This window comes from Lagopus muta, chromosome 17, assembly GCF_023343835.1.
Source record: "Lagopus muta isolate bLagMut1 chromosome 17, bLagMut1 primary, whole genome shotgun sequence".
Lineage (NCBI taxonomy): Eukaryota > Metazoa > Chordata > Aves > Galliformes > Phasianidae > Lagopus > Lagopus muta.
The window spans coordinates 7,738,383-7,762,357 of record NC_064449.1 but is presented as its reverse complement, the minus strand read 5'-3'; the positions used below and the strand labels follow the sequence as shown (position 1 = coordinate 7,762,357).

Below are 23,975 nucleotides of genomic sequence, written 5' to 3'. Positions count from 1 at the left end.
TTCCGGGGGACGGGGCGGCCAACCGGCGCCGGGAGAGCGCCCAGCTGTGAGCCCAGCTCTAAGCCCAGCCCCGAGCCCAGCGTTACCCCGCCCCCGGCCCGCCCCCACCGCCTGCAGTCGAGCAGCCGACGTGATGAGTTGTTTTTCCTCGCTTTTTAAGAATATGAATCCGTGCACCTTTGCTCGTTGTGAAATAAAAATCTTTCTGTACTTTTTTTTTTTTTCCGAAAAAAATAAAAATACTTGAAATATTTACAAAGTGGTTCTTTCGACATCAAGGTTTTTAAATGGAGAAATTCTCCCACACTTGAGAAAAGCACGGGCTCCCGAACACTGCTGCCAGGACAGCCAGGAAGGCCAGTGCCAGGCCTGCAGCCAGGCGGCGTGAATATGGCTCTCCTGCAAGGGAAAAGGACAAAAACGAGCATGAGCACGAGAGCTACATTTCAGTCTCGACATCAACCCGAAAGAGAGAAGTTTCTTCTGCTAACTAAGAAATGAATGCATTACCAAGAAAGCAAAGCCCACTTCTGGACCACATTTCTGAGATGCGATTTCTTACTACAAATCATTATTCCACAGAAATTGGTCACATTTCGTGATGTTACAAAGCAATACAGGCAGTTTGAGGTGCTCCGTGCTGCTGTTTTTACCTGTGTAGAACCGTGTCAGCGGGTAGAACAGCTGCGGCCAGCACACGTCATTTCGATCACAGTCAAATTCTGTGTAATTAATCTGAATCCTGAGGAAAAGAAGCACTTGTTAAACTACAGTACCATCAGAACAAGTAGAAGAAAAGGTAGAAAGGTGACCGGCTTAGAGGGAGAAAAATAAAAACTGCTCTCCTATACACTTTTCCTCTGATGAGTGCAGAAGCCTTTTTACCTTTACAAGGTAATTTACAGGCCTTGACAAACCGCCTGCTTCTGAGGGAATCCCCTCCAGCAGAACTGTGACTCAGTGTGTATGAGGCCCAGGCCTTCTTGCTCTGCACTCCAGCAAATCACGATAACCCTTCGATCAGTGTGAATTACATTTTATCTGCTTAACTCAACGTCAAGGGTCAAAGATCTCACAAAAGTTACCTGGTCAGGGGAACCGGTGGCTGAGCCGGCACTCGGATGAACTGAACAGCAGCAGTGATGGGAAGCAGGCTGGCAGTGTTTTCACAGGTGAGCCCACACTGGAACTGCCATGTGACTGTTGAGTAACTGGAAGCACATGTGTAGGTGTTACTAGAGGGCCGTATGCAGAAATGTAAAGCTTAAACAGAGTCATGAAAGGAGTATTTAGAAGGAGGCTGATCATCTCTAGATCTTCACCACCGTGGAGATGGGGCAGATTGAACACAATCCTATTTATTTGCTTTGGATTGACTTGGGAAAAAAAGAAAAAAAGAAAAAGAAGTGTTTGCTGCATGAAACCTCCCCAGTTCAGAAAAGAATGAATCATTTACCACAGCTTTTTTGCTGTTTTCTAATTTCAGGAAAGATGCAAATCTAAATTTCAGTTTCTCATTGCAATCAAAGGAATTTGGGTTCCAGATGCAAGTAAGAGGCACATACAAACCAGAAGTAACATCTCTGTTTGTCAGATGCAAGTCTCAAAAATGAAACATTTCTTTATCAAAGACACAGCACTGCTCCACCTGATCTGCACGGCGAGTATCTCTTCCCTGGGAATCCCCTGCACTGCACCCACAGCTGCAAAAATGATGCGGATGTTCAGACTGGCAGGAACATCTGGGCAAATGCCTGTCAGATCTGCAGGGCTTGCACTGATATTCGCATTAGATGGATCGAGGCCTGTGGAGGAACAAAGTTAAACAGGAATACTATGGAAAATGATCTCTTCCATATTTATATTTCAGTCACATTGCAGTGAAACGTTGGTAACTGTCACACAAAAATGTTTTTTCTATATGAAATATACATGAAGATGTAGTTCATCAACAGAGCAGTAAAATACCACATCATTACATCAACAGACTGAGTTATACACATCGTTCTGCAGTGTCCATGAAGTTACACACATCTGTGCATATCTGGATGGATGCACCCAGATATCTTCAGGCAGCTGAAATTACATTGGATGGTTTTATTTGGAGATATTCCAATCCTAAGTGCATATTTTTATAACGACGTGGACTATGGATAAAAACACAAGTATCACTTACGTATAATTTCCACCCAGTCATTGAGATCACTGTCATTGGAATTGTGTCTCTTTCCAACATGAGTAGCTTGTATTAACGAATTCAGTTTCTCAGTTACATTTCCTCTGCCAAATAAAAACATCAGCTCACACAAAAAGCAAATCCACACCGTGAACTGGGTTACAGTATCACTATGCCATAAAATCAGTTTCTCCTCTGACAGTTGCTATCACTCAGTGAAAACAAACCTCAGCTACTGACTTGTCTGCCAAAGGGAAGCATTCCACTGCAACGTAACCCTCACCCAATTCCAAGGAAATCTGAATGAAACCATTATAGTAAATTTCCCTTTAAAAAGAATAAAAGAGTCGACCACAGAAACCTGCAATGCATACATGAGCTTTTGAAAAGAATGCAACAGTGCTAATGGCAGAAACTTGCAGCAAATGAACAATAAATCTACGTGGCTCACCTTAAAAGGCTGCAGTTTTCATTGATGCCAACTTCCAGCACACATCCAGAGAAGGAATCTACCCCAAACAGAACTGGTGCGTGAGCAGCTGACGAACACAGACCTCTGTCAGCTATGAATTGAAAAGACCTGATTTGGGGATTCTCACACTGACTTTTCAACCTCCATTTCTCAATTTTGTGCAAAAATTGCACACATTAGGATGCAAAATACCAAGCAGTGTAATTCAAATACAGAATGAAGTCTACTCAAATTCCATTTTCCAACCCAAACACTCAAGAATCTTGTGAACTTAACAACTGCTCAACATTTTAAACCTTAATTTTATACCAAATGCTCAAACGTTTCAGGGTACCTAAGCTACTTTACATTCATTTAACGGAGATTCTTCAATTAAGCTGGAATAAAGGCCAGAGAATAATGTAGAAAAGCACAAGTTGGCATAGAATAGATTCAGAAGTAAAATACATATACAAAGAAAGCATTTTAGCATTAACTAAAGTTGAGGATGCAACCTTATGAGTCGGTACCTGGCTGCCAAATTCTTAAGCTGCCAGCAGTATCAGAAGCATTCAGATTTGCAGCTCTCACTGCATTTCCAACTCGATAACCTAAACGCAGAAGGAGTTGTGAACATTAACATTGATTTAATAATGCACGCAATGAGTCTAAAAGCAGACAGACAGACTTTTCCATTACAGTAGCCTCATTTGAAATAATCAATACTGAGTCTAAAAGCCAATCGCTGTTATTACAGCTGACAACAATAAGAGGGAAAGAGGGGCACCAAGAGAACAAGTATGAATGAGGTATAAAACATGGGCACTGATAATGACCAATCCAGTACAAAAATCTGTTCTTTTAAGAAGCAAAATGAGGTATTACTACCTGGAGTATCAGACACTTCTAATGCATTAGCACTCTTTAAGCTCACAAATTCAGCTGTGAATCTCTGTGTCAGTGTTTCTGGTAAAAGAAAAAGGAATGAATTTATTTTCAAGTACATAAATTAGCACAAAGCATGCTGCTTACACAGGGTACAAATTTCTGTCCTTCATTAGCACCAGAAGATTCAGGATAATGCAAACTGGCAGAAATTTGTCCCATACATTTTCTTGACAGAACCCAAAGAAAATTCTTTTCAATTGATATTACTAATTAAGCTATCCTATCAAAGAATTTGCATGCTAAAGAAATAAAAAAGTCAACAGAAAATCTGTAAAAGAAATGTCCTGATACCTCCATCACATAAACTTCCAAGGAAGACTGTGACATTGACTCCCTCTATGTTGTCATCTTTGCACATGAATACATAATGTTCTGCAAAGGTTACATTTTGACATGGAACCCCCGCTGTAGGAAGGCCTTCTGCAGAAGAAAGAAAAAACTCTAATCAAAAGCATTGCCAATTAGAGAGCTGTTACTGAAAAATAACTTAAAAATCTCTAACAAAGTTCTGGAAAATATTTTTGGCATTTATTTTAATGTTTAAGTCATCATACAAGGACAGTGTGCTGCTTTCGTAGAGCCCCTTGGTTTCTCAATATTCTAACACCTGCAGTTCCTGTTCCTGTTGTAGCAAAACTTCTCCTTATGAACACAGCACAAGGCTTTAATCCATCAGCTGCTGGGGCAATCTGGACTCAGGAGTTCCTTTCCTTTCATCCCAACCCACTGAGAGAGCCATCATCTCCCAGAAAAACATGCCAGTATGGATTCAACACAATCCTGTGTTACTCTCTCCCATTGACTGGGAGCCACTATTCTAGAATAAAAGCTGCTTCATTGGCTCAAGATCCTTAAGAAGAAACAAGAGTGTTCAAAACACATCCAGTACTGCTTACAGGCTGCCTGCCCTGCCTGTTTTATTTCAAATATTAGAAAACTTACAAGATCCTTCCTAGGAATCACGACAGATTTCAGGCACCCAAGTCACTTGAGTCATCCAGGTTAAGTAAGAAACACACTAATTACAGAAGAGCAGAAACATACCACTTCTAGTGACGAATTTGCCCGTGTCAGTGATGGTTCTGTACATCACATTTTGTTGGATGAAATCTGAGAATAAAAAACAAACACTGCAGTAATCCTGATAAAAGAGGCATATAAGATATTCACATCCAAGGTACGTTCCTTTTCGTTATGGAAATTGTGCAGAGAAGTATTTAGAAAGCTAGTTTTGGTCATGAACCAGGCAGGCTATGTATTATCTCATGATCCTACTAAGGTAGCATAGATAAACAAAATTAGACAACTTCATTAAGCAGCACAAAAAAAAAATTCTCTTCATGCTGGTAACTGCATCATCTCAAACTGCAGAGTGACATTTCTTACTTTCTGCATTACAAAAGCATAAATATAAGCACTTCTAAAGTGACAACACTGCACCCTCTTGACAGAAAAAGGAGGCTACAAGAATACAAAAGCAGTAAGAGAGATGCTTCCTTGTGCCACGTGCAGCTGCATGAGTCACCAGAAACAGGTGAATGAGAAACAAAGACTAATCCCACTATTTCTCCTGTCCTAAATAATTTGGGGAAGCTTGGTAGGTGATCAGAAATGGAACTATAGCATCCCTCAACTCTGAGCTATAGCCACGTAGCTGCCGTGTCAACAGTCCTCTCGCTTATTCTATCTCTGAGGAACATAAATCCATTTCTGTTAGGACTATGCAACTTACCTCCTGCTCCACTGTTGATTCTCACATCATGGGGCAGTCCTTCCTTGTAAGATTCTGCCTCAGAAAGGCACTTCACATCAAACTCCTGCAGATACGCTACAGGGGCATTCCCAACACACAGCCCTGCCAGGGACTGCTGCAGGTAGTTGAACAGAAACACGCGGGTTAGCCTCAAAATGAAAAGCTAGGAAATAGCACATTTGTCAGTGAAATGCCCCAAATATGCACTACAGCCACATGTGACTGACAAACAAGTAATCTGCATAAAAGAGAGGTTGTAACTATTTCGAAAGCTATCAGCTTTAAAGCAGGCTGGAGTCATCAAAATTTGATAAACCAATTCTAACTGGCAAATCTGTAACATGTAGAAGGACTGAAAATAAAAGAATACAGCCAGACAAAACAAAGAGAAGGCAACAAGTGGTCAGCAGTGCAGCAGGCAGAGAGGAAAAAATAAAGAAGCCACAAACCACTAATTGGGATGCAAATCTTGTTTTTATCTCCTGCAATAATTAAAACTTTACTACCTGGAGGAGTGGGCAGGGGATTAGGAAAGATAATGATTGTTTTTAACAATGATTTTGTTAATGATTGTTTTTAACAATGATTTTGTGCTTGGTGAAAAATATGTTCCACCAGTTCACAAGAGCAAGTTACAGAATTTGGCTACAAATACAAAAGAATGTGATAAATGGAGAATTTCAAACTGGCCAAGAGGAGTCAGAAGCTCCTAAATATGAAGCGATTACCTGAGGGATGGTAAAATACTCATCATCCTCTGTCATAATTGGATCTCCTGGTCTGTAACCAGTGAAGAGTTTCCCAGGAGAAGCTTGTACAGGGATCCTAAATGGAGGAACTTTGGGTGCAGAACTGCAGATAAATTCAAAAATGAAACAATTCTTTACTCCTTTATAATACACAGGTAATCAAACATCTGCCTTCAAGCCCCACGTTCTCATAAAGTACCAATTATATTTCTCCATTCGCATTTAAAGTTCCCAGTTTAAAATTATAATTTCAAAATAACCTTCACTGTAAAAAACACGCTACAGTTTCAACATTATGTCTAAAATGTGTGTTAAGGAAAGAAATCTTCTAAGACTTACATAGAGCCATCATAAAAATAGCCAAGAAATGGTGTATTGCTAAGAGAAGACTGTACACAAAGGAGGGGAAACCAATCAGGAGTATATTCTGTTGTCTTTGTAGAGCACAGCTGATCAAAAGGTGGGTTTACATCCCCACCAAACACTCCAGAGAAACATGATCTATTGAATAACTGCTTCAGGTCTGCTGTACACTCCTGGAAGGGAAAAGAACATCTTAGAACACTAATTGCACTACCACAGCCATTAGTGCTGTATTTGCAGGTAACCAAGCCAGTTCTGTAGATCAATGTCATATTTACTATTAGAAATACCAGAAAAAACAGGCAAACCCTCCTAAAGGAGTGTAGAAATTCTGAAAACATTTCATTAAAGTTTAATATGAAACAAGTACCGGATCACAGCAACAACGAACATCACAAGCTCCATCTGTCAAGTCACAAGGACAGGAGCCCAAGGGCTGAAATGCCTGGTTAGGGATGACAGATGCATTTTCTGTAAAAGAATTACAAGAAAAGAAGAAAAAAATTATCCTTAAATGCTAATGAAATTTAATCTCTCATTGCTGCCCAAATCCCTATTTATTTATTTATTTATTTATTTTGTATGTAATCAGAAAGTAAATATCATTTCTTCTTCAGGATATCCAAACACTTACCTGACACATTTCCTATGAAGGAAGAGTTAGCATATATTTCAGCTTGAATCAGGAGATGCGCCAGCATCACTGAACCACTGCAAGCTGCAACCTGAAGAGTTTCCACCACACAGAGAGGTGCTGTGCAGCAGTCAGTGGCATTGGGCAAACATAACTGCAGACTTCTAGTGAAGGTTACAGTCACTTTGGATGCACCCTGCAAAACACAAAATGACAGATTCAACAGCTTGTATCAAATTACTGTTCTTTGTACCACTATCTGCCAGGAAGCATAGGCAGCTCTGGAGAGGAGGAAGACAAGAAGCTAGTGTCAAAGCTGCACCTTAGTAACTTTGACAATGTGGGTATCCAGATGATGGGACGTGACAAAGGCAAAAAGGCAAGGCACTCTAACTGAGTAAACTAGTATTATGTTAGCACCTCATCAGCCTTTAATATATGATTGCTCAAGCTTTCCTATCTTAAGGAAGAATCAGTGTTTACATACCACACCAGGTGTTACACTCAAATCCCAATCACCAACTCTTTCACTTCCACTGCAGCTTGCAACTTGCACATTCCCTATACCAAAATAAAAATTAAAATATATCTATGTTACTGTCAATTCAAATTTCTCACGTGGCTTCAAGCAAGCACATCCCTCAGCCCAGACAACACGGAGTCAGCACAGGATAACAGCCTGAGTACAGAGTCCTTCAGAGTTTGGATTCCAGTGACTCTTAAAGCACTGGACACACCGGCAGGACAGGACGGGCTCCGAGCCTGGGGGGCTGCTGCCCCTGAGCACTGCAGGCGGCGGGAACAGGGAGGTCCATCAGAGGCACCCTCCCAAATCAAATCATCACAGCTCAGTGATGGTTCTACGAAACAGCACTGCGGTTACTTGGGTAGTTTTAGTGGAAGGGAAAAAAAAGTTAAGAATTCAAATATATATATATATATATATATATATATATATATATATATATATATATTTCGAAATAGCATATAAATAAAGTGTTCTTACCTGTCTCTTTATCTATAGCATCTACAATAATGGAAAAATTAACTCCTGAAGAATCTCCAAGAAAAAATGAATTAACTCTTAGCCCAGACATGTGGATAAAGGAAGGCTGAAAAACTGCGGGGTGGGGGGGGAAGAAAGGAAAAAAAAAAAAAAAAAAAAGAAAAAAAAAAGAGAGAAAGAATCACATTGTAACACGCACAGAAACCCACAAAGCACCACACTTGTGAGGCACGCCAGGCCGTGCCCGCTCAGCACGCGTAGGATGCTGCGGCCCTTCCTCCCTCCCTCCCTTCCCTTTCCATTCCCTTGCCCCCTCCCTCCCACCTACCAGGCTCCCCATGTCGCTGCCCCGCGCACGGAGCCGCCAGAAGCAGCAGCAGCAGCAGCAGCGCCCCGAGCCCGGCGGCCGCCATGGCGTCAGGAAGCGCCGCGCCGCCGGGCCGCCATCTTGAGGCGGCGATGCCGCTGCCATGGCGACGGGGAGGGCGGGAAGCGCTGAGGCAGCGCCGTGTCACAGCGTGCCGCCCCGCCTTACAAACACCCAGGAGGCCGAACGGTATCCGCGTTTGTAAAAAGAGCTGCCTTTATTTCAAAAGGTTTTGTAGAAAGCGAATTCTAGATACAGCCTTCTAACAAAATGGCTCCCAGCTACAAGGATGGCACTGATGAGAACAGCTGCACTGACCGAAGCCAGGTGCACAGCTGGATGCGCAGACACAGCTGCACACAGGCAGATAATTTTGTGCTTTTTTAACCAAAGCAGCACATGAAGCACACCATACACCCTCATACTCGGATACAAAACACATTGATCCAAAACCTTTCCAGTTTCAAAGCACAGCACTGCAGTCTAACCTCCTAACGGACATTTACCGATGTCATTTTACAAAAGTAAGCCCCTTTTCACACATAAACGAGGTCTTAAACTCCCCTGGAAAGGGTAACTCCATATTACTGTTCCAGTGATATTCATCTGCTGAGGAGCAGCTATTCAAGAGAACCAAAAGCACAAAGGAAATAAAAGTTTATGCAACGTGAGCATGTATGTAACCACAGAATTCACACCCTGAACAGGAAGGTGTGTTCTAAGCCATCTTGAAACAAACGGCTTTCTTCTTCAGAAGCTGCCCCCATTTCAGTGCCCAGACAGCCACGGAGAGCTCACAGAACACTGAAGTCCTTGAATAGCAGTACTGAGATTCAGACATTGGCAGTGGTCATAACTTCTCTCTACACCAACATGTGATTAAAAACAATTAAAGCTTTCTTGTCTTTGAAAATAATTTGGAGGTTTGAAACTGCAGCAGCAAGAATACTTCTAACTTTGCAAGATCTGTATCTTAACAGCCTGTAACTTCTGGTTCTAATTACAACAAATAATCAGTGTTTAAAACAGCACAGATTACCAGTAAATACAGTGATTTGTTACTACACAGAAAACATGACTTAAATGCTTTAACAAAATAAGCTGTAAGACCACACACAGGTCTCTTTCATATCCCATAAAAAGTGTCATCAATTTCTCAAGTATGTTCCACGTCACAGAATCACAGGAGGAGATAATGGTGTGTTTAAGTTGCATTAAGCAGCTAACTTTAATTTCTTCTTCTTAGCTTTCATGACAGGAGGCAGTGATATTTTGAAAGCAGTCCTGAAATAATATAAAAAGGAACTGTCAATTACAACAAACATATTTTCACACCCATTCCTGAAATAAGAAGAAATACTTACTCGCATGTACTGCAAATAGGACTGAAGTTGCAGAATACTGGAAAATAAAAGAATTAGCTGTCACTAAAATAGTTCATTTGAAATGTAGGAAGTTAAACTCATATTTATTAACTTACTTGACAAGCACACAGAGCATACATAACCAATTTCAATGAGATTTCGATGACAGAAACATGCAGCTCTGTAATCAACATGAACAGGAGGTGGAAGCACAAGCTGTGATCTTTGCTCTTGATCAGGGAGAAAAACCCACTATATAAACAGAAAAAAAAAAAAAGAAAAAAAAGTGTGGAAATTGCTGTATTACCGTGCCATTGAAGTCAGAAAGATTTCACATCTGACATAGGAAAAAGCTAGTGAACACATACCAACAAATACTGCAGGAGGGATGGCAGGTGGGGCACTTTCAAGTATATACCACCTGTAATGTCACAAGCCTGGAACACAGAGAGAGATCAGATAGTTCAGTCCTAAAAGGAAGGCAACAGTTTCTACTAGTCAAGGAAAAAGAACAAAACAATAACAAATTGTTACAAAATAGGAGGGCACAAAAAGACTGTCAAAAAGAGACAGCATTTTACCATCATAAAATACCCAGAGGTTGTCACATAGAAGGGTGTAATACTGTCTCTTTCTCTGGTTTAAAAAAAGTTGAGTGCTTTAACATACCAAACTATCTGTCATCAAGTATCCATGAATTAAAGTAAATAGCAAATAAGAATAGGAAGCCTGTACCTGTTGTAGAAGGCCTGAATCAGAGTCCAAGACACAAGCATCAATCAAAATACTCTGCAAGTAAAGAGACCCACAAAAAAAAGGAGTTCAGCTAGGAACAATGTAACCTCGTCCATCTCATACATGTTTTACAGCTGCAGAACCACCACAGCAATAAGAAAGCTCCTTCCCTTGGTCAGAACAAACACCCACATTTCTAACACCTCCCTTCTCATGCATGGCGATAGAAGAACATCAGCAAAGGCATCCTGTACACAGCACCCGTAGGACAGAAGCTACCATCTACTCTTTCATAGCAATCTCTAATTAGTCCAGCAAACCCTTCATGTTAAGCAGTAGGATCTGACTTTTAAACTTGGTTACCTTTCACTCTGGGCATGACAGTCTTCACTTCAAGGACACTTTAATCAGATCACAACCATAGCATAAATGAATTTTCTTTCACTCTTTACACACTAATAAAAGATTATATATACACCAAACAGCTTCACCTGTTTCTGTGCTGCAAAGATCACGTTCATGAAATTCATATATTGTAATGCACTGTCTTCTGCAGCTTTTATGACCTAAATAAAACAATTGAGACTTGTTAGCCCACATAGCATCGATGCATTTTAAGACTAATAGTAGACTAACAACAAAGCTCTTACCAAAATTCTTGATTTCATTTCCTGATTGGCTGATTATCAAAAAGAAAATAAAAGCACATGAGTACATCCATTCCCTGTAATTGTCCTTACGATGCTATAGTACCTAACATTCCAATTAATCTAAATCCAATTAATCTAACATCCAAAATGATAGATCTACCATCTCAGTTGGTGTCAATGTAAACATCTAATAGTCCCACTGGTACAGAAAACACCAGAAATAAGTGACAAATATCTGTAGAACTTGTTATGAAAGTGGGCCTATTCCATTTATTGTCCAAAAGCAATTAGGTATTGGTCAGAAAAGAAATACTGAAGGCTGTTCATTAGCAACTCATCAGTTCAATCAGCCATCTTGAGTTAGAAGGTATATACACATACTTGTTTGTATGCAAATATGCATTTTTTTCTGCTATTGCAATTCAAATACTTGTGGAAGCACTCACAAGGCATTACCTTTCACCTCTTTGCTCATCTTGTTAATATCTACATTAGATGACATTAAGGAATCCACTTTCTTTTCATGGAAGCAACACCAATATCCATGCAATGAATTCATTACCTCAAACAATACACACTGTTCAATCCACAGTTATCAGGATAATGTTTCACTTTTGAAAATTATTGCAGAATGCACTGATAGTGAGACTGTGTTGAAGCATAATTAGCGTAACGAGAAACAGCCTTAAAGAAACAGACAAAAGCTTCTAAAACATCCATCATCAAAAGGATACAACAAAGTGCTTTAGCAAGAGACCCTGCTAGTAGAGTCTCTGTTTGCTGGCCCATCATGTCAGCTGCAATGCAAATTACAGAAATTACTTTCATACACAAAGACATTCAATAAGCCTGATCTCACCAAGTGCTACAGTTTTATCTTTGCCATACTGGATTAGTGCAGAGCCACAAAAACTCACCTACTGTAAACATATTAAAACTCAAATGATTTTGAATCATTTGAAATGATGAGAAAAGAAATGAAATTCCTACAACTCCTAGAGAGCATTTCGCAATTCCACATTATGAAACCTAGAATTTTCTTTTCCTTACTTTTTGTCATGAGGTCTTTAATCTCTTCTGCAATTGCATCATTTATCGCTGTTAACAATTCATATTTTCCATCCTTGCTGCCAGAACAATTCAATTCCACAGAATTACCACCATCTCCAAGGAGATCTGCAGAAGCCCAACGCTTCCCAGGGTACAAGAAACGGCTGAAAGAGAGGAAGAACAAAGTACTGTGGTTTGCTTTAAGCCTGTAAGAAAAAAAAAGACGTAAGCTGACCACTCATAAACAGCAATATTTTGAAGTAAAATTTCAAATAATTTTAAAATTTTAGACATTATTTCAGATACATTAGGCAGGAGATCTTCACGCCCCAAAAGGTTCACTGCCCTCCTTTCAAGACACATCTTAAGCAAACTGGCAAACAGGTACCACCCATTTGTACATAGATTCCAAGACAAGAATTTCTTCAGAAGACATCAACCAAATGGGAAACTTCTGTCACTTTCATTGACTCTTCCTTGCTTTGCAAAAGGCACTAAAACAGATCATTTCTCTCCTATGCTATCAGGAGACACAGAAAAATGCTTCAGGCTTTTATAGTGGTGAGAAGCTGCTGTACCTTTCCTGCGTGTGACTGGCTATCACAGCAAGTTTGTTGGTGCGACTCATGAACAGGTGTGAATTTCCCAGCACCATTGCTGCGTCGATACATTTTGACAGGGTGAACTGCCCAAAAAAAAGAACAATTCAGCAAGTCAGCATCTACAGTTAACTAATCCATGTAACTGCAGATATAACTTGAAGGCGTAGTTCCCTTTCTAACAGGAAGCATCGAAGGAAAGCTTTGACAGCTGTAGAACCATGGGACGATTTCAGTTGGAAGAGACTCTTCAGTCTCGCACCCTGTTTGTGAATATCTTTCGCATTTCCCACCACGGTTTCCCCGAGGACTTCCCTGAGAAGCGGCCCCGCCGCAGCGCCGTCCCAGGACGCACCTCAGCCTCCCCCTGCGCCCGCTTCCCCCACCAGATGGGGTTGGTGTCGATGACGATGACCAGCAGGCTCAGCTCCTCGTCTGCAAAACAGACAGGGGGTCACTGCAGAAGGCCGCGCCCGGAGCCCCGGGGCTGCGCTGCGCTCGGCTCCGCCCGGCCCACCCCCACTCCCGGATCCCCCGGCCGCCGCCGCTCACCCGCGCCCATCCCGCCACCGGCGGCGCGCACCGGTGACGTCACGCGGAGCACTACGTCATCGCAGGGCGCCGCGCGGGGCCGGGCAGGGCGTGGGCGGCCATGAGCACGGACGGTAACGGGGCGCTAGGAGGGAGGCGGGGGACCGGGTCGAGCCGAGGCTGAGGCGGCCCTTTGCCTTTCAGATCTGATCGAAACCTTCAGGGCGCAGCTGAGGGACGACCCCGACGTCGCCTCGGCGGTGGCCGCCATCCGCGCGCTGCTGGGCTTCCTCCGGCGGGACCGAGGTGGGCGCCGATCCCCTGCGGCCGAACCCGAACCGGGGAGGCCCGACCCTGACAGCGCCGCTCTGTCCGCCCCCCAGGAGAAACCATCCAGGGCCTGCGGAGCAGCCTGCGCGATGCCATCGATACGCTGTCGCGGGTGGACTCGTCGGTGGCCGTCAACTCCGGCGGGGAGCTCTTCCTGCGCTTCATCAGCCTCACCTCGCTGGAGTACTCGGTAAGGCGCGGGCTCCCGCCCAGCTCCGTGCTACGGGGCCGGCCGGCTGCTTCAACACTCGCCGTCCTTTCCAGGACTACTCCAAATGCAAAGAAATCATGATCGAGCGTGGGGAGATCTTCCTCAGGAAGGTTTCTCTCTCGAGGAACAAAATCGCCAAGCTGTGCCATCCTTTCATCAGAGATGGAGCCGTAAGTAGGCCAGGGCAGCTGCTCTCGTCCCGGCTGTGCTGCCTGTGCTGCTGGGAAGGCAGAGGAGGAGGGGGTGAAGCTCACCAACATCCATAGAAGCAGTGGAGGAGGGGACAACGTTATTATCCCTGTGCACTCACAGAAGCTGTGGCTTTATTTCGTAAGGGCTCATCACCTCCCCTCCTTCTGTTTCCATGCAATGCATTGTCCTGTGCTCCACCTGTGCTGAGACATCACAACATGCAGTTACCATTTAATGTACTGAATTGTTGCCCTTTAGTAGCAGGACTGCCATATCAAGCCCATCTCTCAGAGTGGTTTCCTCTCCTACAGTCTCTAGAATACAAGCAACATCATAGAATTATAGAATCATTTCAGTTGGAAGAGATTCTTAAATCTCATATAGTCCAACTGCCCGCAGTGCACAGGGACACCCACAGCTCCATCAGTGCTCACAGCCCCATCCCCTCACCATGGCTGCCTGCAGGGATGGGGCACCACCACCCCTCTGGACACCTGGTGCCAGTGCTTCCCTACCCTTATCATAACTAACTTTTTTCTTATATCCAGTCTAAACTGTCCCTCTTTTAGTCTGAGAGCATAACATCATATGTTAGATATTAATTAACATCGACACAAGTAAAGTAAAAACCCTGACACTCCTAACTGCAATAAATGTTTCAGAGCTCAGCAAGAAGTAAGATTTTGTCTTTTTTGACAGAGGATTTTGACACATGCCTACTCAAGAGTGGTCCTCAGAGTGCTAGAAGCAGCTGTTGAGTCAAAGAAGCGATTCAGCGTTTATGTTACTGAATCACAGCCAGACCAAGCAGGGCAAGTATTCATTAACTTGTGCTTGATCTTGGTTAAGAGGATAGGCTATAGCTAGCATCAAATCTGTCATAACTTAAAAGCTGCTAGCCTTGTAGGAACACAGGACATCATGGGTTTCATTCTTTCAGACGTTATTTTTCTAGCATCATCTTCAAAGAAAGACTTCTAAGCTTCATATTTGTTTTTTAATAGGCAAAAAATGGCAAAGGCCCTGAGGAAACTGAACATTCCTGTGACTGTGATATTGGATGCTGCAGTTGGGTAAGCCTGATCATTAAATCTTAATGTTGTTCATCCCAACTTTATTTTAACATTGTTACATTTAAGTTCCATAGAAGATTGTTCTAAATAGTTGTCATAGTCATCAAACAAGCTAAGCAAGTTACACCTTTAGGTGCATAATTAACCAAATACGCCTGCTGCAAAGCCTGTACTTTGATGTTTGCCTATTAGGCCTGACTCCATCAACCCAAGTGTAGAACTTGGGGATATGTGGAGAAGGAGCTGCTGTACTAAAGAAAGCTACTTTGATTTTTCTACTTTATAAATGTTGTGTTTGTTTTTAAGCTAAATTATAGCATATTTTGTCATGTACTGGCTACAATTGATGAATTTCTCCCAGCACTTGCACAATTGTCAATGTCAGACATGGCTTGTGCCATTCTTGCTGAGCAGGCAGCTGAAGGCTCATTCCAAGGATGTCTAACAACACAGCCCTACTTAGCTAACAGCAGCTAAAACTACATTAGCAAAGTGAGAGACTGTTTGAGTTCCTTATCTCTGTTCTGTTTCATGAGTCATATTATTTACTAAGACTTGGATTTTTTCCCCTCCTTCAACAGCTATATTATGGAGAAAGTGGACCTGGTCCTAGTTGGTGCTGAAGGTGTAGTTGAAAGTGGAGGCATTATTAACAAGGTAAAAGAATGCATTACATCAGTCTGTAAACTCTATTAAAATTTTCTTGGATATCAATCAGTGAAAGTGTTATCATTGGAAATGTGGCAATATTAAGTCAAACTAGCACTGAATCTGCATGTTATTTTTTGTGTCTCCACAGATTGGCACCAATCAGATTGCTGTGTGTGCCAAAGCTCAGAATAAGCCATTTTATGTGGTAGCAGAAAGTTTCAAGTTTGTAAGACTTTTCCCCCTCAACCAGCAGGATGTCCCAGATAAGTTTAAGGTAAGAGAAATACAGGTTGCTTCCTGGCAAACTGAGATCCACTTACATGCCTGTGAGTAATTTTCTTCTAAGCACATCTTCGTTTATTTGGCTCTCTCTGCTGTAGTTAACTTGACACAGTACAGAGTTGCTCCACGTTCAGCTCAAACATCCACAGTTTGTCCTAATGCTCTCATTGAGTTACTAAAGCAGTTCCTTTGGGGCACAGCAGTAGCTGCAGGCAAGAAACAGCTACATCAAGACACTTCAGCACTATAAGTTGTATGGTGGATAGAAGGTAAAACACTCGAGACCAAGGTGGCAGTGTATGCCTCATTTAGAGCAGCTGACTTCCTTCCATTTTACCACAAATATCTGCTCAGGATTACAGTACTGCCCCTGCCCAAGAGAGGTTTTAGCTCACAACTGTGTCTCATTAATGGTCTCATTTCCTTCTAGTACAAAGCAGACACTCTGAAAACAAGTCAGAATCTAACAGAGGAACATCCCTGGATTGACTACACATCACCATCACTCATTACATTACTGTTTACAGACCTCGGTGTGTTAACTCCATCAGCTGTCAGTGATGAACTCATTAAGCTCTATCTGTAACATGAGGACATGCTGTGCAATGTACCATCTTCCATGACTTCACAGCTATAAGAGCCTGGCAGGTGATGAAGTGGCTTGGACGTGGTAAGGAGACAGCATTACAAGGATTCATGTCATTACTGGCCTTCTTCAGCTTAAGGCATTACCTGGGGGTGGATCGCTGTTTAGAAACGAAAAATCCAAGTTGCTGCAGCTTCTGAATACCTTCAATGAATTTTCTGGAAGATGGGCCAAGTACTGCAGTACTGAAAAATAAAGTAACTTCTGGTGTTTGCGGCCTCATTCGGAGCTGTGCTGTCACTCACTGATCTGTGAACAAAAAAAAGCCCTGAAATAAATGCTCCAAAAGAAAGCTGTAGCTCCAGCCAAATCATACAAGGGCAGTGCTTTTAGCTTTGTTCTTAACTGTGCTTATGGAAACCAGGTTTCTTTACGAAGAAATTAAATCTGTTCTGTTCTCTGCATCATTATTTTGTTATAAAAATACAGTTTTATTGAAACAAGGAGTATCTTAATGTAAAAGTCCAGTTGGAATAAACGTCAACCTTCAGTCTCAGTTAGCAGCAGCTTCTTCTCTGAATTTACTCTGGCTACCTGTTAGCCTCTTCTCAAATTCTTCTTCACTTATTTTCCCCTTTTTTAATCTCTTCAAGAGTCTCGTGTCATTCAGCAGCTCTTCCATGTCCTCATCTTCCATATCAGAGCCCTGTTAGCCATTGAAGTACAACAGATTACACACAACACCAAAAGGCTTCATTTCTATGTAGCTGAACACAACAGAATTTTACAACGTTTTTTTTGCCAGCAGCATCCAAGCAGGAAATTACACTCAATTTCTACAACCAATCTATCAAATAACCTTGTTAAGATACAAAAATAAAAGCAACAACAAATAAGAACCGTCCAGTGAAGTAACTGCTGTATCCCTTACAATCCATGCAGCCTATGAGCCTATGCTGCCAGCAGTTCACCATGAGTGATGAGAAACTGCTTCAACATTTGGCTTTAAAAAGCTTTTTTTTTAATGCTTTGCCTGTCAAGGACCTGGAAGGTTTCTTTTCAGTAAGTAATTCTGCAGTGCATCTCGCTCCTGTCACACTGAAATCCCACTGCTCTGCCTTGTGGCAGTTCACACCTATGCTAAAGCAATGACGTGCACTTTAATAAGATGGGCACTGTTTACCTCTTCACGCTTCCTTTTAGCTGTTATTTTCCTCTTCTTCTCCCTTTTGGCTTTCTGCTTTGACCAGGATTTGTTTTTTATGAATTTCTTTTTTCCTCCACTTTCTTCTCTTTCCTTTCTTTGTTGTTCTAGTTGCTTTTGCCTCTGTTTTTCTCTATTTTTATCCTTAAATGGAATGGAGTCTGTATTAACAGTGACTGGAGTAAAGTCTGGAAAACATTTTCCTCTTAGTTCAGGCATCTTTGGCATCTTTAACAAGGCAAAACCTTTAGCAAGACTAGCAAAGTCCAGATCTGTTAAGATAAGGATTATAAAGTCAGTTTTCTGCTGGATAAAAAGTTAACTTACAGAGTCACAGGAAAAAAGATTATCCTGAAATTTGTATTTAATAGCAGTAACAACCTTAGGTCACATTTATGCTCAGGTTCGTTTCAGTCACTCTTGCTAATTAAACATTTTCTCTGAAAACGAAGAGAAATTGCTTAAGCAAATAAGAATTCTGTCACAACTGGATACTGCAGAAAGTACCTCTGAGAACACAAATGGGTGGTTGTAGCTTCTGGATAATATTCATAGCTTTTTTTGCCAAACCAAATATTGCCTTCTGGAGAACAGAAAGAGATCCCCAGCTCCTGCTGGGAGTTACCTTTCATTCGGAAGATCAGATTGCATTCATGCTTGGCGTAAGCCTGGATGTAAGAGACAAAGGCTTTCATCCCTTTCTCAAACACTGCCCTGTCAGCGAGAGCCATAGACTTCAGTTTTGGAAGAAGATCTAACACATCTCTCTGTGGTTTCATTTCCTGCATGGGACACTGAAAACAAAAAAAGAAATACAAAAAGAAAGGCAAAGTTGAGCTGAATGACTTGAAATGTGCTATGAAGCTTCAAACTCATTTCTTCTCCAGTTAATCTTCAGTACTTTCTGAGCACCTTTCCCTGCCTTTTACCAGGCCGTTCTATGCACTCAGTAAATGACACAGGCAGCAATCACATTCTAACAACTGAATTTGGTGACTAATAAGCAGCTCTTCTCTTTTTTTAATTATGCACCTCTGCTAAAACTTTATCAGTGCATATGATCTTAAGCACAATGAATTCTGACTTCAAAATGCCTGTCATTAAATGTCTGATGAGTGTCTGCTCCGTTGCCCTTTTCTGCAGAGGGTTAGAATAAAACTACTGACCTTTTGGTTGATTGAGAGAAAGTTAATATAAGATTCTTCCATGGGAAGCAAAAATACAAGTGCACTGCCAACATTTCCAATCCGTGCTGTTCGACCACAGCGATGCACAAAGGCACTGAAACAAAGCAGGGATAATTCAAGGAGAGATGCTTGGTCTGACTTTAAAGCATTAGTGAGCAAAAGGGTAAATCTGGAACTGAACTAATAACTTTAGCTACAGGAAAACTACAATAGAAGTAAAAATACATGGAAGAGCTCCCCTCACATGAACTCTCAATGTACCACCCTTAAACAGCTCTGCTCTCTGCACTCATTCACACCTCAGCGTGTGACATCTCTACTCTCACACAACCCTTAGAACAGAAGGCCTCTTTACACAAGTGCAAGTGGCAGCCACCCATTTCACTTCTGCACGTTATGCCCACAAAGCCAATTGACTTCTCCCACATCAGTTATGATAAAAGTTGCCACCTTCTTGTTGGCAGGTCGCTCAGACTTCCAGGCAACAAGGAAATCCTTTTCCACAGCTGTGTGTTCTCAATTTATACCTCAACAGTACAGCAGCACGAGCGCAAGCTGGTAAGATCTGAAGTTGTACCTCGCACTGCTGGGTGGGTCATACTGTAAAACCCAGTGTACTTCTGGGATGTCTATGCCACGGGCCATCACGTCAGTGCAAACTAAAATCCCACTAGGAAGAAGAAGAAAAAAACCACTTTTTCACTACCTGTCATTTAAGAAAAGCACACTGTATCAGACACAATTACATCTCTTACTGTTTCTGCTTCTGCCTGGAGTAACTGCTTGGTTCTTACCCTGGGAGCCTTCGAAACTCAGTAAAAATCTTGTTACGCTTGTGTTTCATTTTCCCATGAATGCACATTATTTTCACTTGTTTAATTAAGGATTCCAAAGCCTTCCCATAGTATTCCACACAGGCACACGTGCTGTTGTGATGAAGACAGAAAAGTAGAAGATTATGCTGTATATTTAATCTGCAGCTGAGTCAGAACAGTCTGAGCCCTTTCAAAAACACCCACTTGTCTATTTTTATTTGAAATATGGACATCACTTTTATGATTAACACATCATCTATAATCTTCACTTTTATAATCTTCTGAAGTTCACGTTCACTGATCATTGCTTCATGTCAGGATTCTATCTCCTTCTATCCTCTTTCCATAAGACAGCTATTAAAATGAACCACATTTAAAACAGCCATGTCCTTATCAACACAGGGCAGCTTTGGAATTTAAGCAATAAAACTCCTTGTTTTCACAATGAAACACTAACACAGAATTACCTGAAAAAGACCAGATGCTTTTCCTGCTTGTGCTGTCGAAGAAAATGCACCAACTGATTAAATTTTTCATCCGCTTTGCATATCTACACAATGCAAAAGAAAATCAGTAAGAAAATGGACTCGATACAAACTGATCTGCCTCCTTTCTTTACACACTGATGTTTGGTCAGGGAGGCACAGCAGTGCAGCAGTTTGGGTCCTGGCCAGCCAAACAAAACAAAGCTGAACTCATACAGCAGACAACTACAGCATTAAGAATTAAGGGCACGTGCTTGCCAATCTTCAGATAACCTACAAGAGCTTCACATCTTAGAATCTTCTGGTTCATCTGTTAAACTGACTGTAAGTGGCCATGACTTAAAAACGTGCTGATGGAATCGGGGCAAAGAGAGAAAGAATGCCCACTAGCACAAAGCACAGGGTTCCCACCATGTAATAGTTCTCCAGGCGCGTTGGAGTTTTCTGTGTGTTGGTTGCTGCCACTCCCTTCTCTTTCACTGAGATGCGGACAGGATTCCGGAGCCCTGCTCTCACCAGGTTCTCCACTTCCTGAGTCTGAGTGGCTGAGAACAGACCCGTCCGCCTCTGCTTGGGTAAAAAGGCCAGAATGGCATTTAAACTGCAAGTAAAAACATGCAAGACATAAATGCGCCAAGATTTCCCTCAGAAATAAGTTTAATCACTGAAAGTATGAGCTTGTAGACAAAACAGTTTTTAATCACTAAATGTCAAGCATCTTCTGTTCGAGAATTTGTCAGAGCACTGCAAGTAAGACATCTGTGCTTAATTGTTGCAGCATTTTAAGCCAATGCTGATATTTAAATGATGACATGCTAATATGCATCAGAAAAAAGAATCTTAAACTTTGCATTCATCAAGCAAGCACTCTCCCCTGATTCCTTTCCCTTTACAGCAATTGCTTTATACAGGCTACGGAGCAAAGAGAGGCCAAAGAACAACACAGTGTTCATTTAATGATGAATTCATTTGAAACTTCATATGCATAATGAAAGCTTCTTATTTAAATATTAAATACCTTGATTCAAAGCCCATATCGAGAAGCCTGTCAGCTTCATCCAATACCAACACGTCGAGAGACTTCACACAGCTTGCTAGATCCAGCCCATCTGCTTTTCTTCTGAACAGATCCTCCAGTCGACCTGGTGTAGCTACAATGATGTTCCCCCTGTTTGCAACACACAGCAGTTTTGTAACCACACAGGTAATGCCTTTGGTGGAGCTGTTAACAACAACCACAGCACAAACCTGCACTCAAAATGAATGCATTCGTCAGTAGAAGAATTTCAGCATGCTGCTTTCAAGTGTATTTATATTTCAGGGCCTTTCAGTCATGCTGATGGGAGGAAAAAGCCCTTTGTGCATGCTCACCACTTGTGGTAATAACAGTTCAGAAGATAATTAATGACTATTGAAAGCAACTATCGGCTAGAAGAAACATTTCATACTCCTGTGCAAAAAGACAGAGGCAAAGAAAATGGCTTCAAAGTTTCCCCATGAGTATCAGCACCGAATCGTTCCAATTATTCAGCACAGACTCAACCACACCAGAGTCCACTGCTGGCAGAAACTTACATGAAGGAACTGAATTATTCAGCTTTCAACTCGCCATGCAGTGCACGGCTCTCTACCTGCACAGCATGGAAATGGGATTGATTTCACACGCCATCCTCGCTTCTTATCTCACTGCAATCTGGTTATGGTGCATTTTACTGCAGTGAATTAAACCACAACTTCTTTAGCGTGTACCCAACATATTTATGCAGTATCATCAAACAGCAGCACCAGCAAAACCAGAGCCATAATTTGTGTATTCTAATGACAAGGAAAAAAACACAACAGCAAGGCACTGGAACAGTTACAACCAACTTACCCATGTTCTTTAAACTTTTCAACATCTTCCATGGGATTCCTACCACCAATTAAAAGAATCTGACTAAAACAACAGAACAGAAAGGTTTAGGACATCTTTAAATTCTGTGACCTTATGAATGACAGAAGTCCAAAGAAAAAAGAACTGTGGTCATGAAAAGCTTGAGGTTCACTCACCTAAACTTGGGGAAATGTTTTGTGAAGTGTGCCAACACCTCATCAATTTGAATTGCTAATTCTCTCGTTGGTGTGATGATTATAGCTCCAACCTGCAAGCAAAAGGAACTTATGGAAAATAGCAGAGGGAAGATTGTTGCAAAACTGTCACTGGTAAGGTAAGGGAATGTGAGGCATGTTTATGACCCTGGCTTTAGGCAAAACATTCCCAGCAGAATCTTTTAAAAGACTTCTGAAAGAACTGCTATACCAATATGCAAAATGGTCAAGAAGTAGCAGCTGATATCAATATTTAATCAAGAAAAGTGGCACAAGTACCTTACAACCTATTCAAAGTCAACAGATGCAAAAAGCACTCAAAGACTCTTGCTTGCCATACATTCTCTTATTTGATATTCTGAGATACTTTTCTAATAGCTCAGAACAAGTTTGATCATTCAAATAAAAACCTGTAAGTGCACAGAAAGCGCCCCAGTATTTATTCTTGTTGTTACCACTACACCAAAGGGTCACTTCATGTATTCAATTTGACTTAGTGGTGCTTCTACTGAGGTCCTCAATCTTATTGTATATCACAAAAACACATTCAAACTGCACAACTTCACCTTACCTGCATTTTCTTTAGCTTTTCTTCCCGTCTGAGAAGAATTTCTAGTATGGGAATCACAAACGCCAAGGTTTTGCCACTGCCCGTTACCTGGGAGAGGGAAACAGAGTCAGCTCCCCCAGCTCCACAAACAGAGAAGGAAAACCGACCCGAGCGGATGACACCCACCGCTTCCGCAGCGACGTCTTTGTTACTCATGAAGAGCGGGATGGTCGCAGACTGAGGAAAGAAAACAGAAAAGCAGCGCACGAACAGATTAATCGTTACGTGGCAGAGGCTCGGTTCCCCAGGAGCACAGAGCTTCCCCGCGATACCCGAGCAGCGGCTCTGCTAGAAAAACCCGGCGCAGCGCCAGCCCCGCCCGGATTCTCCTTCCTCGGGCTTCCCGCCGCACGGCCGCCCCCTCACCTGCACCGGAGTCATGCGGTCGAAGCCGAGCTCCTGCAGCGCCCGCAGCACGGCCGGGCTCAGCGCCACGGGCAGCGCGGACCAACTGCCCTCGGTCACCGCCTCCATCTCGGCGAGCCGAGCGCACCGCCGGAACTCGTCCCCCACTTCCGGCTGCGGCGGTGACGGCCGGAAACACGCACTGCAGCGCTTTGGTTCCGCCAGAAGGGAAGTTCCGCCGCCTCCCCGGGAGCCTCCACCGCGAGCACCGACCCGCAGAGCGCCAACAATTCGAGTTTTATAGCACGGGAACCGTCAGACCGCTTCTGTCAGCCCTACGGAAGCACCGTACACCCAACGGCACAGCGAGCAGCACCAGCACGGAAGAACCATAACTTCTTCTACCTGCCCACCAGATGAATTCTGGACACCCAGGGATGTTGATAAAAACGTTTAAACAAAAAACAAAAAACAAAAAACAAAAAAAAACCCCTTTAGAGTGCAAAGCAGCACCTCCAGCACCTCCTGCAAAGCATCAGA

General features: G+C 42.3%; 4 protein-coding genes across 5 annotated transcripts; 1 reads left to right on the top strand and 3 right to left on the bottom strand.

The window, feature by feature from the left end:
* Window positions 1-256: 256 nt before the first annotated feature.
* Window positions 257-8,549, bottom strand: TCTN2 (tectonic family member 2). The gene is made up of 18 exons (XM_048964376.1): window positions 8,409-8,549; window positions 8,081-8,194; window positions 7,562-7,635; window positions 7,075-7,270; window positions 6,811-6,911; window positions 6,417-6,613; window positions 6,057-6,180; window positions 5,308-5,440; window positions 4,620-4,685; window positions 3,867-3,995; window positions 3,516-3,593; window positions 3,158-3,238; window positions 2,628-2,739; window positions 2,177-2,280; window positions 1,649-1,805; window positions 1,086-1,211; window positions 654-742; window positions 257-399 (listed from the first exon to the last, which is right to left on the bottom strand). Exons 1-18 carry the CDS (start codon window positions 8,491-8,493, stop codon window positions 284-286), a joined length of 2,082 nt encoding a protein of 693 aa, XP_048820333.1. The 5' UTR covers window positions 8,494-8,549; the 3' UTR covers window positions 257-283.
* Window positions 8,550-8,631: 82 nt separating this feature from the next.
* Window positions 8,632-13,425, bottom strand: GTF2H3 (general transcription factor IIH subunit 3). The gene is made up of 13 exons (XM_048964383.1): window positions 13,398-13,425; window positions 13,201-13,280; window positions 12,825-12,931; window positions 12,247-12,410; window positions 11,931-11,993; window positions 11,653-11,682; window positions 11,197-11,225; window positions 11,038-11,112; window positions 10,547-10,600; window positions 10,180-10,248; window positions 9,928-10,063; window positions 9,812-9,848; window positions 8,632-9,731 (listed from the first exon to the last, which is right to left on the bottom strand). Exons 1-13 carry the CDS (start codon window positions 13,405-13,407, stop codon window positions 9,662-9,664), a joined length of 924 nt encoding a protein of 307 aa, XP_048820340.1. The 5' UTR covers window positions 13,408-13,425; the 3' UTR covers window positions 8,632-9,661.
* Window positions 13,399-17,257, top strand: EIF2B1 (eukaryotic translation initiation factor 2B subunit alpha). The gene is made up of 9 exons (XM_048964385.1): window positions 13,399-13,510; window positions 13,581-13,682; window positions 13,760-13,896; window positions 13,971-14,087; window positions 14,809-14,921; window positions 15,114-15,182; window positions 15,764-15,839; window positions 15,982-16,107; window positions 16,546-17,257. Exons 1-9 carry the CDS (start codon window positions 13,498-13,500, stop codon window positions 16,699-16,701), a joined length of 909 nt encoding a protein of 302 aa, XP_048820342.1. The 5' UTR covers window positions 13,399-13,497; the 3' UTR covers window positions 16,702-17,257.
* On the bottom strand, window positions 17,251-23,829 carry DDX55 (DEAD-box helicase 55). 2 transcript variants are annotated; one of them, XM_048964378.1, is made up of 14 exons: window positions 23,457-23,829; window positions 23,217-23,267; window positions 23,052-23,138; window positions 22,442-22,533; window positions 22,266-22,328; window positions 21,411-21,560; window positions 20,804-20,993; window positions 20,375-20,406; window positions 19,887-20,018; window positions 19,670-19,762; window positions 19,072-19,186; window positions 18,531-18,699; window positions 17,885-18,177; window positions 17,251-17,407 (listed from the first exon to the last, which is right to left on the bottom strand). In XM_048964378.1, exons 1-14 carry the CDS (start codon window positions 23,562-23,564, stop codon window positions 17,255-17,257), a joined length of 1,728 nt encoding a protein of 575 aa, XP_048820335.1. In that variant the 5' UTR covers window positions 23,565-23,829; the 3' UTR covers window positions 17,251-17,254. The 2 variants fall into 2 exon arrangements, with proteins under 2 accessions (XP_048820335.1, XP_048820334.1); XM_048964377.1 differs by having other exon boundaries at window positions 20,375-20,457; window positions 23,457-23,828.
* Window positions 23,830-23,975: the final 146 nt, after the last annotated feature.